Genomic DNA, 14,546 nt, shown 5'->3' with positions numbered 1-14,546 from the left:
GTTGAAATAAAATAAATCTGTGCAATGAGAGGAAGAGATAACCACTCACTGACATTTTCAAGGTGGTAGATGAACTGCTGAAAGAGATGAGTCAGAGACTTACTGTCTTTTGGCAAAACGGTAATGCTGATACCAGGATCACTAAGCTTGATAAAAGGAAGGTTCCCAGATTTCCTGTCTTCTTCTCTGATAAGTAAGATATTTTTGGCACACACATTCCCATGAACAAGGTTTTTATCTTCCTGATAAAGACAAACAGAATTGCTTATTTTTTCCTCCCAAACACCGATCAATTGCCAACCCTTAACTGCATTTCAAGCTGACATTTTTACATATGTAGATACTATTACAATTATTTCAAAATACAAAACACAAAAACATGGAAGTTTTAATTTTTACATGCAATGGAAACAGATTACCATATCCGAACGTGTCACTGATTTGAGTAAGAACACTATTCTCCTGCCAAAACTTCTGGGACTCAAATATGCACAATGAGCAAGTGGATTCTGTCCTATTGCCTTCCATATGTAGGAAAGCTCAGCATAGCATTACTGAACTCGCTGAAGAGACAATCCCTGCTCTTGGGAAGCAATACTTTGCTTCCACCCTTAAGTTTCTGAGTATGGACCATAAATTGAGAGAAACTTTATGGATAAGTCTGCTTGTGATTAGTAGATAATTTAATAAAAGGTGTACAATGTGCCCATTCAATATCAATGAAGTTTAAATCTTGAGTATGACAGGAATGTAGGTAGATATAACTGTGCACATCCTTACTAAACTAAGTATATTCCAATGCAGACTCGTCATACCATGAAGTTAAGAAATGAGTCTCTTAAAGGAGGCTAATAATGCCTTTACAGTGCATCAACAACCTGAAGAACACAAATTCAGTGGTGGCAACAGAAATAAAATATTGGGGGCAGGGGAGATGCACAGAAGGGACAACATGCATTATGGGAGGAGAAGCCTTTGTTCTACAAATTTCTGAAAGAGAAATAATGACATATTCACATTAATACTCCTTTCTTAAAACGTATTTTCTCCAGAGTAAGTCCTATTGACTTTAATGAAGAACTTTCAAGTTCGCATGCTTAGGACTGCAGTATTATTCGTAAATTTCCAATTTATGATTCAGTTATAATTTGCACATGAACAGTGAATTTTCTTCAAATAACCAGAGGAGTCCAGGAAAGGCTGAGTTGAAGGCTCCACCCAGCACCATCTATGTATCATTTTTATCTTATTAACCACTTCTGTACTGAATTCTTGCCCTTGACTAATAAAAGCTAGTAGGGATGGAACAGCTGGCTGGGCCAGGGAAGTGATTAATCTCTTTGCAAGATGGAGTGGTCCTGGGCCCCCTGAAAGAGGCGATAGTGAGACCACTCCTGAAGAAATCTTCCCTGGACCCGGAAAATCTTAATAACTATAGGCCGGTGGCAAATGTTCCATTCCTGGGCAAAGTCCTGGAATGAGTGGTTGCAGGCCAGCTCCAGACATTCTTGAATAAGACGGATAATCTGGATCCATTTCAGTTGGGTTTTGGGCCTGGTTTTGGCACGGAAACAGCCTTGGTCGCCCTGTATGATGACCTCTGTCGGGAGAGAGACAGGGGGAGTGTGATTGCTGATTTTCCTTGATCTCTTAGCATCTTTCAATACCATTGACCATGGTATCCTTCTGGGAAAACTGGCTTAGTTGGAAAGTGGGAGGGACTGCATAGTGGTGGTTCCGCTCCTACTTGGCAGGCCGATTCCAGAAGGTGGTGTTTGGGGAATACTGCTCAGCCCCATGGATTCTCCAGTATGGGGTTCCATAGTGGTCAGTTCTGTCCCCCATGCTGTTCAACATCTACATAAAACTGTTGGGTGTGGTCATTAGGAGTTTTGGAGTGCGTTGCCTTCAGTATGCTGATGACACGCAGCTCTACTTCTTCTTTTTATCTTCTCCAGGTGAGGCTGTCAATGTGCTAAACCGGTGTCTGGCTGTGACAACGAATGAGGGCTAATAAACTGAGGCTCAATCCAGACAAGACTGAGATGCTGCTAGTGGGTGGTTCTTCTGACCAGATGGTGGATGTCCAACCTGTTCTGGATGGGGTTGCACTCCCCCTGAAGGAGCAGGTTCGTAGCTTGGGGGTTCTCCTAGAACCATCTCTGTCACTTGAGGCTCAGGTAGCCTCGGTGGCACGGAGTGCCTTCTACCAGCTTCGGTTGGTGGCCCAGCTATGCCCCTATCTGGACAGGAATAGCCTGGGTTCAGTTGTCCATGCTCCAGTAACCTACAAATTAGATTACTGGAATGTGCTCTATGTGGGGCTGCCTTTCAAGACAGTTCGGAAACTGCAGCTTGTGCAAAATGCAGAGGCCAAATTGGTAACAGGGACCAGACGGTTCGAACATATAAAACTGATTCTGGCCTGCTTGCATAGGCTGCCTATATGTTTCTGAGCCCGATTCAAGGTGCTGGTTTTGAATTATAAAGCCTTACACGGCTTGGGACCGCAATACCTGACGAAATGCCTCTCCCGACAAGAACCCACCCATACACTACGCTCAACATCAAAGGTCCTTCTCTGGGTACCTACTCAGAGCGAAGCTGGGAGTCTGGCAACAAGGGAGAGGGCCTTTTCAGTGGTGGCCACCAAATTATGGAATGATCTTCCTGATGAAGTTAGCCTGGCACCAACATTGTTATCTTTTCAGCACCAGATCAAGACTTTCCTTTTCTCCCAGGCATTCTAAAAGCATGTGCTGAGCTCTGACCCCAGATCTTTTAACTTGTTTAATCTGTGCTTCATGGTTTTAAACTTGCTTCTTAAGTATGCTTCTTAAAATTGTATATTTGTTTTAATGTTCAATGTTTAATTTTTGTAAACCGCCCAGAGAGCTTTGCCTATGGGGCAGTATATAAATGCAATAAATAAATAAATAAATAAATAATGGGATGAATTACATTGACTAAACTAAAGAGACTAGATGGTGGCAAAATAGGAAAGATTCACAGAAGAATTTAAGTAAAGATTTCCTATTTCTAGCCAACAAAAAGCACCTGTGGATGGTGGGTAGAGACTATAAGCAAGAGGCGGGTGGGATCTGAGCCCTGCACACTACATTGGATGGAGGAGGCATAGAGAAGCTCACTTCTGGTAGTTGGCTTAACTAGGCTGGCAGCCAGAAGTGCCTACAGATGGTCAACATCTGCTGAATGAGGCATCCATTCATTTCAGGTTCCCCCAACTGACAGGCTAGGGCTTCTGTGTCAGCAGATAAACTGTTAAATGCTCAACGGTCCTGTGTCATACACAAAGCATAGGTAATACATCTGTGACCTATTACAAGTCCAATTCAATGTGCTTCTTGTTCTTATTGCTCCCACATCACACCTTCCCTAATATAAGAAGGAATTGAGATCAGGCTTTTAATGGCTAATTTACACGGTCCTCTGAAGGTCAGAATGCCTGGCTTGAATTAAGTGGCAACAGTTCAGTAGTTCATGAAGTACAGTAAAGAGGAGAATGGCAGACTTGTGCACAGATGTTTTAATCTATTTGGAACAAGCTCCACACATACCCTGTGTACTTTCAGAGAGAAGAATGTGCTGTTTGCCAGGAAAGAAAAAAGAGGAGAAAGATATTACCTAAAACTGATGACAGGCTCCATCCAATGCCTGTTTCTGGGTAAAAGAACTATTGCTACAAGCTTCTCTATAATTTAAATAAACCTGCTTTCCTCCCCCTAGATAAAATAGGAGTTTCCTGCATCTGTCTAACAGCTCAATTCAGATCATAATATCACACAGCTCAGATACCAGATTTAAAAGGAGTAATTCTGAGAACAAATGGTTTATGAAAACAGTCTGGATCTTACAAGTATGTATGCTTATATGAATTAGGCAAAATGTTTACCAATATCAATGATGGGGGGTATAAAGCCCTATGTTGTGGCATTTGACTAGGAGCAAATGTAAGCTACTTACCAAAAAATGCATTGCCATTGCCAACTGCTTTGCAACTTCCAGCTTCCACAAGATATTTATAGAACTTTTGTTCTTTTTCAAATAAGTATCCAACGATCCAAATTTTACATACTCCTGTACCAGAATATCTGATTTGAAACATATATGCAGACAATAATTAATAAAAACAATGGAATTTAAAACCAACAATGCTTTCTAGCCACATTTGAAAATGACTGTTCCTCTTCCACTGTAGAATTTCCTCAACACAATTAATAAATAGTTCTTGGGAACCAAACTAGAGATTATATAACTGTTTTCTAGCTTTCACCCCATCACTCATCATTAAGCTTTAATAAAGTCAGCAACACAACTTTTTTCTACTGTACAGAGAATGCAACCACATAAAAAGGAACATTCACTAGAAAAGACAATAATGCTGGGAAAAACAGAAGGGAATAGAAAAAGAGGAAGGCCAAACGAGATGGATTGATTCCATAAAGGAAGCCACAGACCTGAACTTACAAGACCTGAACAGAGTGGCTCATGACAGATGCTCTTGGAGGTCACTGATTCATAGGGTCGCCATAAGTCATAATCGACTTGAAGAAACGTAACAAAAGCAGGAATTTTGGAAAACACTGGCAACTATCTCTTTGCAACTTGTTTTCTCTCCCCCGTCTTGTACTGACGTACTCACACACACTTTTGTCAGCATTTTGAAGGCTGCTTGTCCTACTCAAGTTCAAAATTAAAAGATGCTGCAGCAGCATTAAGCACATTTAAAGTGGTTGTCTCTGCTTAGAAGAGCAATTTGGTCCATTCATATCCGAACCTAGTTGCAGCTGATTATCTTTAATCTTAAGACCCTGCCATTTGCTGCCTTTTGAATTGCCTCAGCCAGGCACTGAGGCTTGCCTGAAGGCAGGAAAGGTATTTATCACATTATGCAGGCTCGCAATGCCCATGCTCTTCAATGGCAGGTGGCCACTCCACATAGCATCGTTCCCATTCAAGCATTGTAAGGTAGGCAACCTGTTCAATATGCTAAACGCCTCTTTTCCCTCCAGACAGATATTTGCCAGAAAAAACCCCTGCCTTAGTCAGAGGAGGGGAAAGGAAAGAAAGAACTGGTTTCTTGATCTCTCTGTAGCTCCCCAGTGCCATTCCTGTGTCGCACATTCTGGAGGTCGTGTTGGCTTTGTTGAAGCTGGGTGGTTTCTTCAGCAGCAGCAGCAGCAGATTCTCAGAGGCAGAGGCCCTATGGCTGGCAGGTTGAGGAGCTGGAGGGTGGGTTGCTGCAGCCTGTTTGGCTGTCTCTCCATGGTTTGCTTGGACTGACGATCCACCACATTCCAACACAGTGTAGTTTGCGGCACCACCTGTGTGTGGCCAAGCAAACTGCAGCCAAGCAAACTGCATAAGGCTTACATTTTTATGTATGTAGGAAGAAAAAGTGCTACTTCATTCTTTTCCTGATCTTTATTAAAGGTTAATATGGCCCCTCTCTCTCTGTTACACGCACACATACCCCTCTACTTTTTTTAAGGCAGCTTCAAAATCTTTTTTCTTCTTCTGCTCTGACATCCTTATACTAGCTAACCTTTCAAAGACCTGAAGATAATAAAACTGTAGATTCTTATAGCAGTGTGAAATCCAACACATCTCAGGGCATCCCACTCTTAGTACTTAAATTCACAATAAGCAGCTGGAAGCTCTTGAGTCAAATCTGGACTGAAGTTGCTTCCCACTTGGTCCACTTCTCACTTACACCTGTCTTCAGTGGCTGAAAGGATCTGTTTTTCAGTAATCGGCCACCTTGTATCTAGCTCAGTGAGGTAAAGGAAGCTGCAAAAACCCCTCATTTCTGCAAATTTGCTATCTGCCTATCTAGGAGAGTCAGTGTAGAGGGTTTGGGCTCAACCAGTTGTAAGTACTGTGATCACAGTAAATGGATAGGGTTGAGGAAGGAAGCACTTTAGTCCTTGCCTTTTTGCTGTATTGTAGGTTGGTTCAAGTCAGTCTAGTTTCCAACCACTGGCAGAGATTTTGATGATCCAGCTACACTACAGGAGAAATAATTAGTGCTTCCATAAGCTTTGATCCTGAAAACATTTGGTATCAATTGTTCCATTTAAAAATGCAATAAATTCTGGATTTTAAGAAACTGAAAAGTTCTTGAAATGAAGCTATGAAAATTATATCTAATATACATTTAATACATTGACAGTATATACTGAAAGACTACATATTAGAATCTAAATGTCACTTTATTTGATAATGTTCCTTTTTGTTGTTATGCGCCTTCAAGTCGACTATGACTTACGGCGACCCTATGAATCAGCGACCTCCAAGAGCATCTGTTATGAACCACCCTGTTCAGATCTTGTAAGTTCAGGTCTGTGGCTTCCTTTATGGAATCAATCCACCTCTTGGATTCTCTTCTTTGGCTTTCCTCTTTTCCTACCCCCTTCTATCTCTTTTTCTCTCCCTCCCCTCATTTTTTTGGTGTTTTTTTCCAGATATTACGAAAGTTGAATGAAACCTGCATTGTTGTTGTTCTTTGGTATGCTGCCCCCCCTCCAAAAAAAGGATTGGCACTGGGAGGAGGAGTTGAATTACCTGGGCAAAAGCTATATTGAAAACAGTGGGGCTTACTTCTGAATAGACAGGAGTAGGATTGCGCTGCATGTCTGGATCCAGCCCAGTATTGCTGTTGAGCTATAGATGCAATTGTTTTAAACAAGTAAAACCTCGCTATTTGGGGGATGTCAAGTTCCAGAGATATTCACCTCCCATGCATCATTTTAATAAGAGAAGGTCCAAGACCTATCTGGCTTTAAAAAACATATGCTAAAAACACCCCAAATAAGGCCATCAAAAGTGAACACTGATCTGTAGATTAATAACATACATTTGGTAATGTCTTCTCCCCAGCCTCCACTGATGATAGGTGAAGGAGATCATATTAAAAAATAATTATTTGCAATGGCATCCTTTAAGATTGTTTCCCCTTTCCCCTCAAAAACATTAAGTGAGGGTATTATACCTACAGCCTTCGTACCATAAACAATTGGCTACCAGCAGTTTCTTTCCTGTCTCCCTACACAGAAGCATCCATTGCTCAGTGGCAACAGATTCCTCCTCACGTAACCCATCTGTGCCATGGTGGAGGTGGGGGGTTGGAGTCAAATGGGGATAGAGTGCCCCTAATATTTATTTATTTAAAATATTTCTATCCCGCCCTTCTACCCTATAATAGGGCATTCAGAAAGGCTTACAAAAATAAAACAAAACATGTACATAATAAAATTGTGAACAGTAAAATCACAAAAACATTAAAATAAATTTAAAATACATAAAATACAATTAAAATACATAAAATACTACACACACACACACACACATAGGGATTGGTACTAAAGGAACTACAAAGGTAAAATTTAACGCAGAAGGCCTAAAAGCAGTGTCAGGCTCTACCTTCGATCCCTCCCAAAGGCTCTCCGGAACAAGATCGTTTTCAGAAGTCTCCGGAAAACCAACAGGGAGGGAGCAGAATGAACTTCTTGGGGTAGAGTATTCCAAAGCTTGGGGGCCACAGCTGAAAAAGCTCTCTCCCGCGTGCCTGTCAATCTAACATCTTTCACTCCAGGCATGCAGAGGAGACCAGAGGCAGATGATCTTAAATCCCAGGCAGGTACATATGGGAGTAAGCGGTCCCTCAGGTACATTGATCCAAGGCCATTCAGGGCTTTAAAGGTCAGAACCAGCACTTTGAATTGGGCCCGGAAGCAAATTGGGAGCCAGTGGAGTCAATAAAGCACAGGGGTAATATGCTCCCTGAGCCATGCTCCAGTTAACATTCTGGCTGCTGCATTTTGAACCAACTGCAATTTCTGATCCGTTTTCAAAGCAGCCCCACATAGAGTGTGTTACAGTAATCAAGCCTCGATGTCACCAATGCATGTGTCACTACGGCCAAGTCAACTGCCTCCAGGAACAGACACAGCTGGTAGACCAGTTTGAGTTGGCCAAAAGCACTCCTGGCTACCACAGCCACCTGATATTCAAGCAGCAGGGCAGGATCCAGGAGGATTCCCAAACTGCAGACCTGCTCCTTCAAGGGGAGTGCAACCCCATCCAGAACAGGTTGCAACCCCGTCCCTGGTACAGTTTTTCCCTTGACCAGCAGTACTTCCTCCTTGTCTGGATTAAGTTTCAGTTTGTTAGCCCACATCCAGCCCTTCACAGCCTCCAGGCACCAATTTAGGATGAGCACTCCCTCCCTGCAATCAGGTGGTAGGGAGAGATAGAACTGACTGTCAACAGCATATTGATGACATTGTACTCCAGATCTCCTGATGACCTCTCCCAGTGGTTTCATATAAGTGTTAAAGAGCATGGGAAACAGAATGGAACCTTGCGGTACCCCACAGGCCAACGGCCAGGGGGTCAAGCAGTAGTCTCCCAGCAACACTTTCTGGGTCCTGTCTGTCAGGTAGGACCAGAGCCACCATAAAACAGTGCCTCCCAATCCCATCCCAGCTAGACAGTCCAGAAGGATACCATGGTTGATCGTATCAAAGGCTGCCGAGAGGTCCAGCAGCACCAACAAGGATGCACTCCCCCTGTCTGATGCCCTGCGTAGGTCATCAAGCAGGGCGACCAAGGCAGTCTCTGTCCCATGGCCAGGCCTGAAGCCTGATTGAAAAGGGTCTAGATCAGCGTTTCCCAACTAGTGGGCCACCAGATGTTGTTGGACCACAATTCCCATCTTTCCTGACCATTGGCAATGCTGGCTGAGGCTGATGGAAGTTGTGGTCCGACAACACCTGGTGGCCCACTAGTTGGGAAAGGCTGGTCTAGATAGTCCAATTCATCCAGGAAAACTTGGAGCTATCCTCTCAATCACCTTGCCCAGAAAGGGGAGATTAGAGACTGGGCAGAAGTTAGGATCCGCAGGGTCTAACGAAGGCTTTTTTGACCAAGGTCTTACACCATCTCCTTCAACGATGTTGGCATAGAACCTTCCCTTAGGGAGGTGTTAATTAAATATGCCAACCACTCGGCCACTCCCCCTCTGGCAGATTTGATTAACCAGGATGGGCAAGGGTCAAGGGAACAAGTAGTGGCCCTCAATTCTTCCAGAATCCTGTCCACATCCTCAGGCTTTACAAGCTGAAAAGTATCCATACAAAAATGACAAGAGGAAGTTTCGGGGACATCTGGCACTACTGTAGTTAATGAGAAGTCCAAGTCAGTCCGAATGCAAGCAATTTTATCTGCAAAGTGCCTCGCAACATGTCACAGCAAGTGACTAAGGGCTCTGAGTCTAATGTAGGGCCAGAGCCCAAAAGAGCCCGGACCACCCAAAAAAGCATTGCTGGGCAACACTAAGCAGATGCAATGGTGGCAGAGAAGTGCCCTTTCTTCGCTGCCATCACTGCCACAATAGGCTCAAAAATGGGCTCTAGCCTGTGTTTGATCGGAAGCAGACTTAGTTTTTCTCAATCGTTGCTCTAGATCAGTGGTTCCCGACCTCGGGGCCGGGACCCCCAGGGGGGCCACGAAGTAATCCAGAGGGGGCCGTGAACAGTAAAGAAATGAATTATTTATTTATTTTTAAAAGCCTTCACTCCTTCTACACTGTCTGCTTTCCACTGCCGCTGCAGATGACACCTCCCCCTTGCTCCAAACAAGAGGGGAGGCCTTTTGCTGAAGCGCCAGAGCATCTTTCAGGCGCACTAAGGGCAGGCATCTGCCTATAAAATACATGGCAGATGCCAAAGGAGGCTGAGGGTGGAGCTACCAGGAAGAAGAGGGGATTACTATCACTGATTCCTGTCTCCTTGCACTGCTGCTACTGGCAACACCCTTGCTTATAATGAGATCAGGGGGCTTTTTGTGAAGCAAAAAGAAGCAAGGCTGCAAAGAAAGGCTGCTTTCCCCCTTCCTTCCTGGCAGCCAGCCTGCCTCCCTGGGGGGAGGGGATCACAAAAAAATTCAGCTTATAAAGGGGGTCCCATGCTCATAAAGGTTGGGAACCACTGCTCTAGATTAAATGATAGCTTAATTTTGATTTTCTATATGAGCCTTCATAATTAAAGCCAACTTACCAAATGTAGGAATGGACAGAAGCAAGGTCAGATAGTCACTAATATGCAGATAGAGTAACTACAATATTTGGGTGGTATTATTATGCACTGCATGCAAAAATGGAGGATGTCTATAAATTAGGTATCTTTGCAATATGCATAAACCTATAGTCTCTTTTCAATGATAGATGCTGTTGTAGCACATAGCTTGAGTGTATACAATGGATCTCTTAATATGGTCAGGATGGTAGCTACTGGCATGAATGTATGTCTAATGGTCAGTTGATTTCGTCCTGTCTAGGGCGCTTTGGTAGCAGCTGCCTTTTATGACAGTGATGTCAACAAAACTCAGACATGTGGTAGAGTGGGCAATGTGGCAGTGTAATGGTCTGAATTCTGGAAGCTAGTCTGCATAAAATGCTAATGCTTATTACTTTGAATTGGTCAACATTCTGAACTACTGGCAAAAAGTGAGGGGAAAATCTATGGTAAATAGGGTTGCCAGGTGTCTGCTTTTCAGCCAGAGACTCCAGTTTTTTTGGGTCCTCTCCGGGACTCTGGGTGAGTCAGCTTAATTTCTGGACTGTCAAGCTTTCATTCTAAAATGATTAAGTTTCTAGGTGGTCTGGTTGACAAGATATACACCAAAATGTCAGTCACCCCGCCCCCCACAACTTCCGTGAAATCATCTCTTAGCTGGCTGCTCTAACCCCGCCCTTTCAGGTTTGTAGCCAATAAGTAAAGTCAAGGTTGTGATTAACAAGGGATTTCTGGGCCTCCAGCCAGTACCTAGACTCCATTGTAAAGGTAGAAATTTGTTGTTTTTCCCTGTATCTGAAAATCTCATAAACTGAGTAAGTATAAACCTTTTAGCAGTACCAAAAGTCTTTTTTTTCTGTTGTAAGAGTCAAACAAGTTTAAATTTTCCTGGGCTGTTAAAGATGGCATTGTTCTGAAAAACTTCCCAATATGAAGCTTTCATCCAATACTTGCTTTTCTAGTAGTAAAGCTGCAATGCTAATCCCACATACCCAGAGTAAACCCCACTGAATTTAATAGGATTTACTTGTGAATAGACATGGTTAGGATTGTGCTGTAAATTAATGGGACTTTTCAGTGAACATAGCAAGGGATTGTGCTTGTGTTGTAAATCTTTCTCTCCCCCTCCAATCCTATTTTTTAAAGCGATTAAGCACGGCTTACATAGGTATCACTGCTTTTACTATGTAGGAAACTAACTGATTAACACAGATAAAGTTCTGCAATGACCATCACTTGGACAATAAACTATTATATGGGGTCTACGTATGGGGGGGAGGGAGGGGGGAGGAGAGAGAGAGAGAGAGGGAGGGGGGAGGAGAGAGAGAGGGGGGGAGGAGAGAGAGGGGGAGAGAGAGAGAGAGAGAGAGTCTTCCGAAAAACCCTGTGAGGTAGGATTGATGATTGCAAACCAAGGCAGCTCACAAGAAATAAATCCCCTTAAAATCCAATAACCATAAAAACAAGTATAAACACTTGCAAAACAGCTTAAAGTGACATGATTCTCAATTTTGGATTGGGTGGGTGTTCCTTATCACTTGAGGCTGTAGTTCTGTGCACGCTTCCCTGTTTAAGTTCCACTGAATACATTGGGACTTACTTCTGAGTAAACAATCACAGGATTGCACTACAAATATCTTTACAGGTTGTGTAAATAATAAACATCTTTGACGGGCCCCCTCTGCTGTTTTCATCCTGAAAGGCAGATTAGGCTGAGAGATGGTGAGTTGCCCATGGTCACCCACTAAAGATTACAGCTAATTTCCATTTTAAAAAATTAATTAAAATGATTTACATGCAGGCTAAGTTTATTAATTAGAGCCACACAATACATTTAAAGCACATCCAACTTGCATTTAAAATGCATGGCTTCCCCTAAAGAATTCTGGGAAGTATAGTTTCCCCCTCACAGTTATTGTTATGACTACCCTTAACAAACTACATTTCCTATGATTCTGTAGTGGGATTCATGTGCTTCAAATGTGTGTTGAATGTGCTTTAAATGAATAATGTGGATCTGCTCTAGGTATGCTGTGCATTCATTAGTGAATTGAAAAGAACAATTTTAAAAGATACTTTTTTAAAAAGGGCATATGCTTTGCATGCAAAGGTCCAAAATTCAATTTCTGGAAAAGACTATTGCCTGGAATCCAGGAGAGCCAATGCTAGTCCATAGCATCAGTACTGAGCTAGATGGTATCAAATGGCCTGAGTCGGTATAAAGTAGATTCTTTGTTCCTAAAAGATGAAAGAGACCCAAGGGCCACAGCGACTCCAAAATTTATTTATGTATGTCATTAACAACATTTATACAGTAAGGCCCAACTCATATGGCAGGTTAGGTTCCAAACCTCCACCAAAAAGCGAAAATCGCCAAAAAGTGGAACATGCAAGGCTGCTTGAGTCTTTGAACCGAGGCCCCAGAGGGTGCCAGGTACCCGGACCATGGGTCAGAAGGAAACGAGTATCCAACCCCCACACGCGAGGCAGGTGCGCAACGTCCTGCCCCAGCCTTGGCCAGTCACCCGTCACCAGGCCCCTTGCGGCAGGGGGCATGCGTCAAGGAAGAGATGACTGCAGCCTCTGAAGTTTCCCTCCGTGCCTGAGGGGGCATGGGCAGAGGCTGGGCCCTCCCCGTGTCCGTCGAGGAATGGTGGCGAGACCTTGGTGAGAAGGCCCCGTGAATGCTGGCCAGTTGCATCCGCTCACCCGGGCCTCGGCTCTGGGGCCAAGAAAACAGAACGTGACTGCCTGTGACTGCGCAGTGGTCAAGTCTGAGGGCTGTGCTGCATGAGCCCCGCTGGTCCCGTGGGGGGAACCCGGCTGCTTCTTGCGCGCCAGCAGGTTGCGCTGCTCGTCGCAGAGGGGGCCTGTGCACCCCCTGTCCTCCCCATTTGCGGTTTTCTGGACCCGCCCCACCTCTGCTCCGCTGCTTGTGTTGGCCCGCCTGGTCGGCGGCTGTCCCTCCCTCGGTCCAGACGCATGCCCGCACCCCCCTTTCCTGACCCTGAGGGGCGGGAGAGGCGGACCAGAGGGACGCATGGCACAGCACCGAGGCAGGAGCCGGTCAGTCGACGTGGAGGCTTTCCTTGAGTGGCGGGGTATGGGACTTCAGATCTAAGGAAAGGTTCCTGTCGTGCCCGGGTTGGGACTCAAGAACAGAATCACTTGATGAAAGCAAATCAGTTTTTATTAGAGTAATTTCCAGACATAGGCTTCTCCGCCTCATGCACTCTTAACATGAACCAAAACCCGCGGCATGGAAGAGAGTTGATAGAACAGAGTTTCAAGCATTCCCCGTCCCTTATCAAGGGGGCTTTTGGGCCCGGATCCTCTCACTCCGCCTCAAACTGCCCACATCTACGCCCCTTCCCTCCTCTTTTCTTTGGCGCCTTTTTAACTGTCTTCGGGTGCGGGGCGATGGGGGGGCGGCTGCCTCCTCCCCTTCTGATTCAGAAAGGATGGTAGGAAGTGTGGGGGGAGGTTGGCCCAACACTTCAGGCGATTTCTCTCTACCCTTCTCTGCAGCCGAACAACCTTGGTCCTTCTCCTCCCTCTCTGTCTGTAACTGCAGCACATTCCTAGGGGGGGAGTGCGTGGGAAATGAGTCTGTTGTCTGTTCAAGATTTTCCCCCTCTATCTGGGAAGCTTCCCCCTCCCCTTCAGACGCCTCAGCCCAGCTGCCCCCCTCTCCTAGCTCATTCTCAGAAACATCAGAACTCCAACCATACATCCTGACATCATCCCCTTCTCCATGCTGTGCTCCCTCCCACCCTGTTGGTTTGGGGCGATGAGGAATTTCTCATGAAAGTCTCTCACTAAAATGGGGGCGTGAACGTCTTCTGCTTTTTCCCAGGATCTGTCGGCTGGCCCATAATTCTTCCAATGAATTAGATACTGCAGCTGGTTTCTCCTTCTCCTGGAGTCCAGGATCTGCTCCACTTCAAACTCTGTTTGCCCCCCCACCAACATCGGTGCCCCTGAAGATTCTATCGGCCTCAGCTCACTGGGGGGGGGGGGCGGCCTTCGTTAGCAAGGAACGATGGAATACTGGGTGCATTTTAAAAGTCTCTGCAACTTTAAACAAAAAGCCACTGGGTTTATTTGAGCCTGGATTTCGAAGGGTCCCACTCTCCTATCCTGCAACTTTCTGCACTTACCCGGCATGTTAAGAAAGCGGGTCGACAGCCATACTTGATCGCCCACCTTGAGGGGGGCCCCCTCACACCGACGTTGATCAGCAACTCTTTTGTATTCCCTTTTGGCTTCGTCTAATTGTTGTTTCAACACTTGCTGGGCTGCCTGTAATTCCTGGAGAAACTCCTCGGCCGCGGGTACCGGCCCACTGCCTGAGCGGCTGGGAAAAGCTTTGGGATGAAATCCATAATTAGCAAAGAAGGGTGTTTGCCCCGTGCTGGTGTGCACGGAATTATTGTAGGCGAATTCTGC

General features: G+C 44.9%; 1 protein-coding gene across 6 annotated transcripts in view; it reads right to left on the bottom strand.

Moving 5' to 3' along the window:
• JAK2 (Janus kinase 2) overlaps window positions 1-14,546 on the bottom strand; it is a 144,918-nt gene that overhangs the window by 19,339 nt on the left and 111,033 nt on the right. For all 6 annotated transcript variants that reach the window (XM_061629324.1, XM_061629326.1, XM_061629331.1 and 3 more), the window contains 2 exons: window positions 3,985-4,112; window positions 104-242 (listed from right to left, as the gene is read on the bottom strand). In XM_061629324.1, coding sequence (XP_061485308.1) covers window positions 104-242; window positions 3,985-4,112 — 267 coding nt within the window. The remainder of the gene's footprint in view (window positions 1-103; window positions 243-3,984; window positions 4,113-14,546) is intronic.

This window comes from Rhineura floridana, chromosome 1 (assembly GCF_030035675.1).
Source record: "Rhineura floridana isolate rRhiFlo1 chromosome 1, rRhiFlo1.hap2, whole genome shotgun sequence".
Classification (NCBI taxonomy): domain Eukaryota; kingdom Metazoa; phylum Chordata; class Lepidosauria; order Squamata; family Rhineuridae; genus Rhineura; species Rhineura floridana.
The sequence above is the reverse complement of the archived record's forward strand: the minus strand, read 5'-3'. Positions and strand labels throughout refer to the sequence as shown.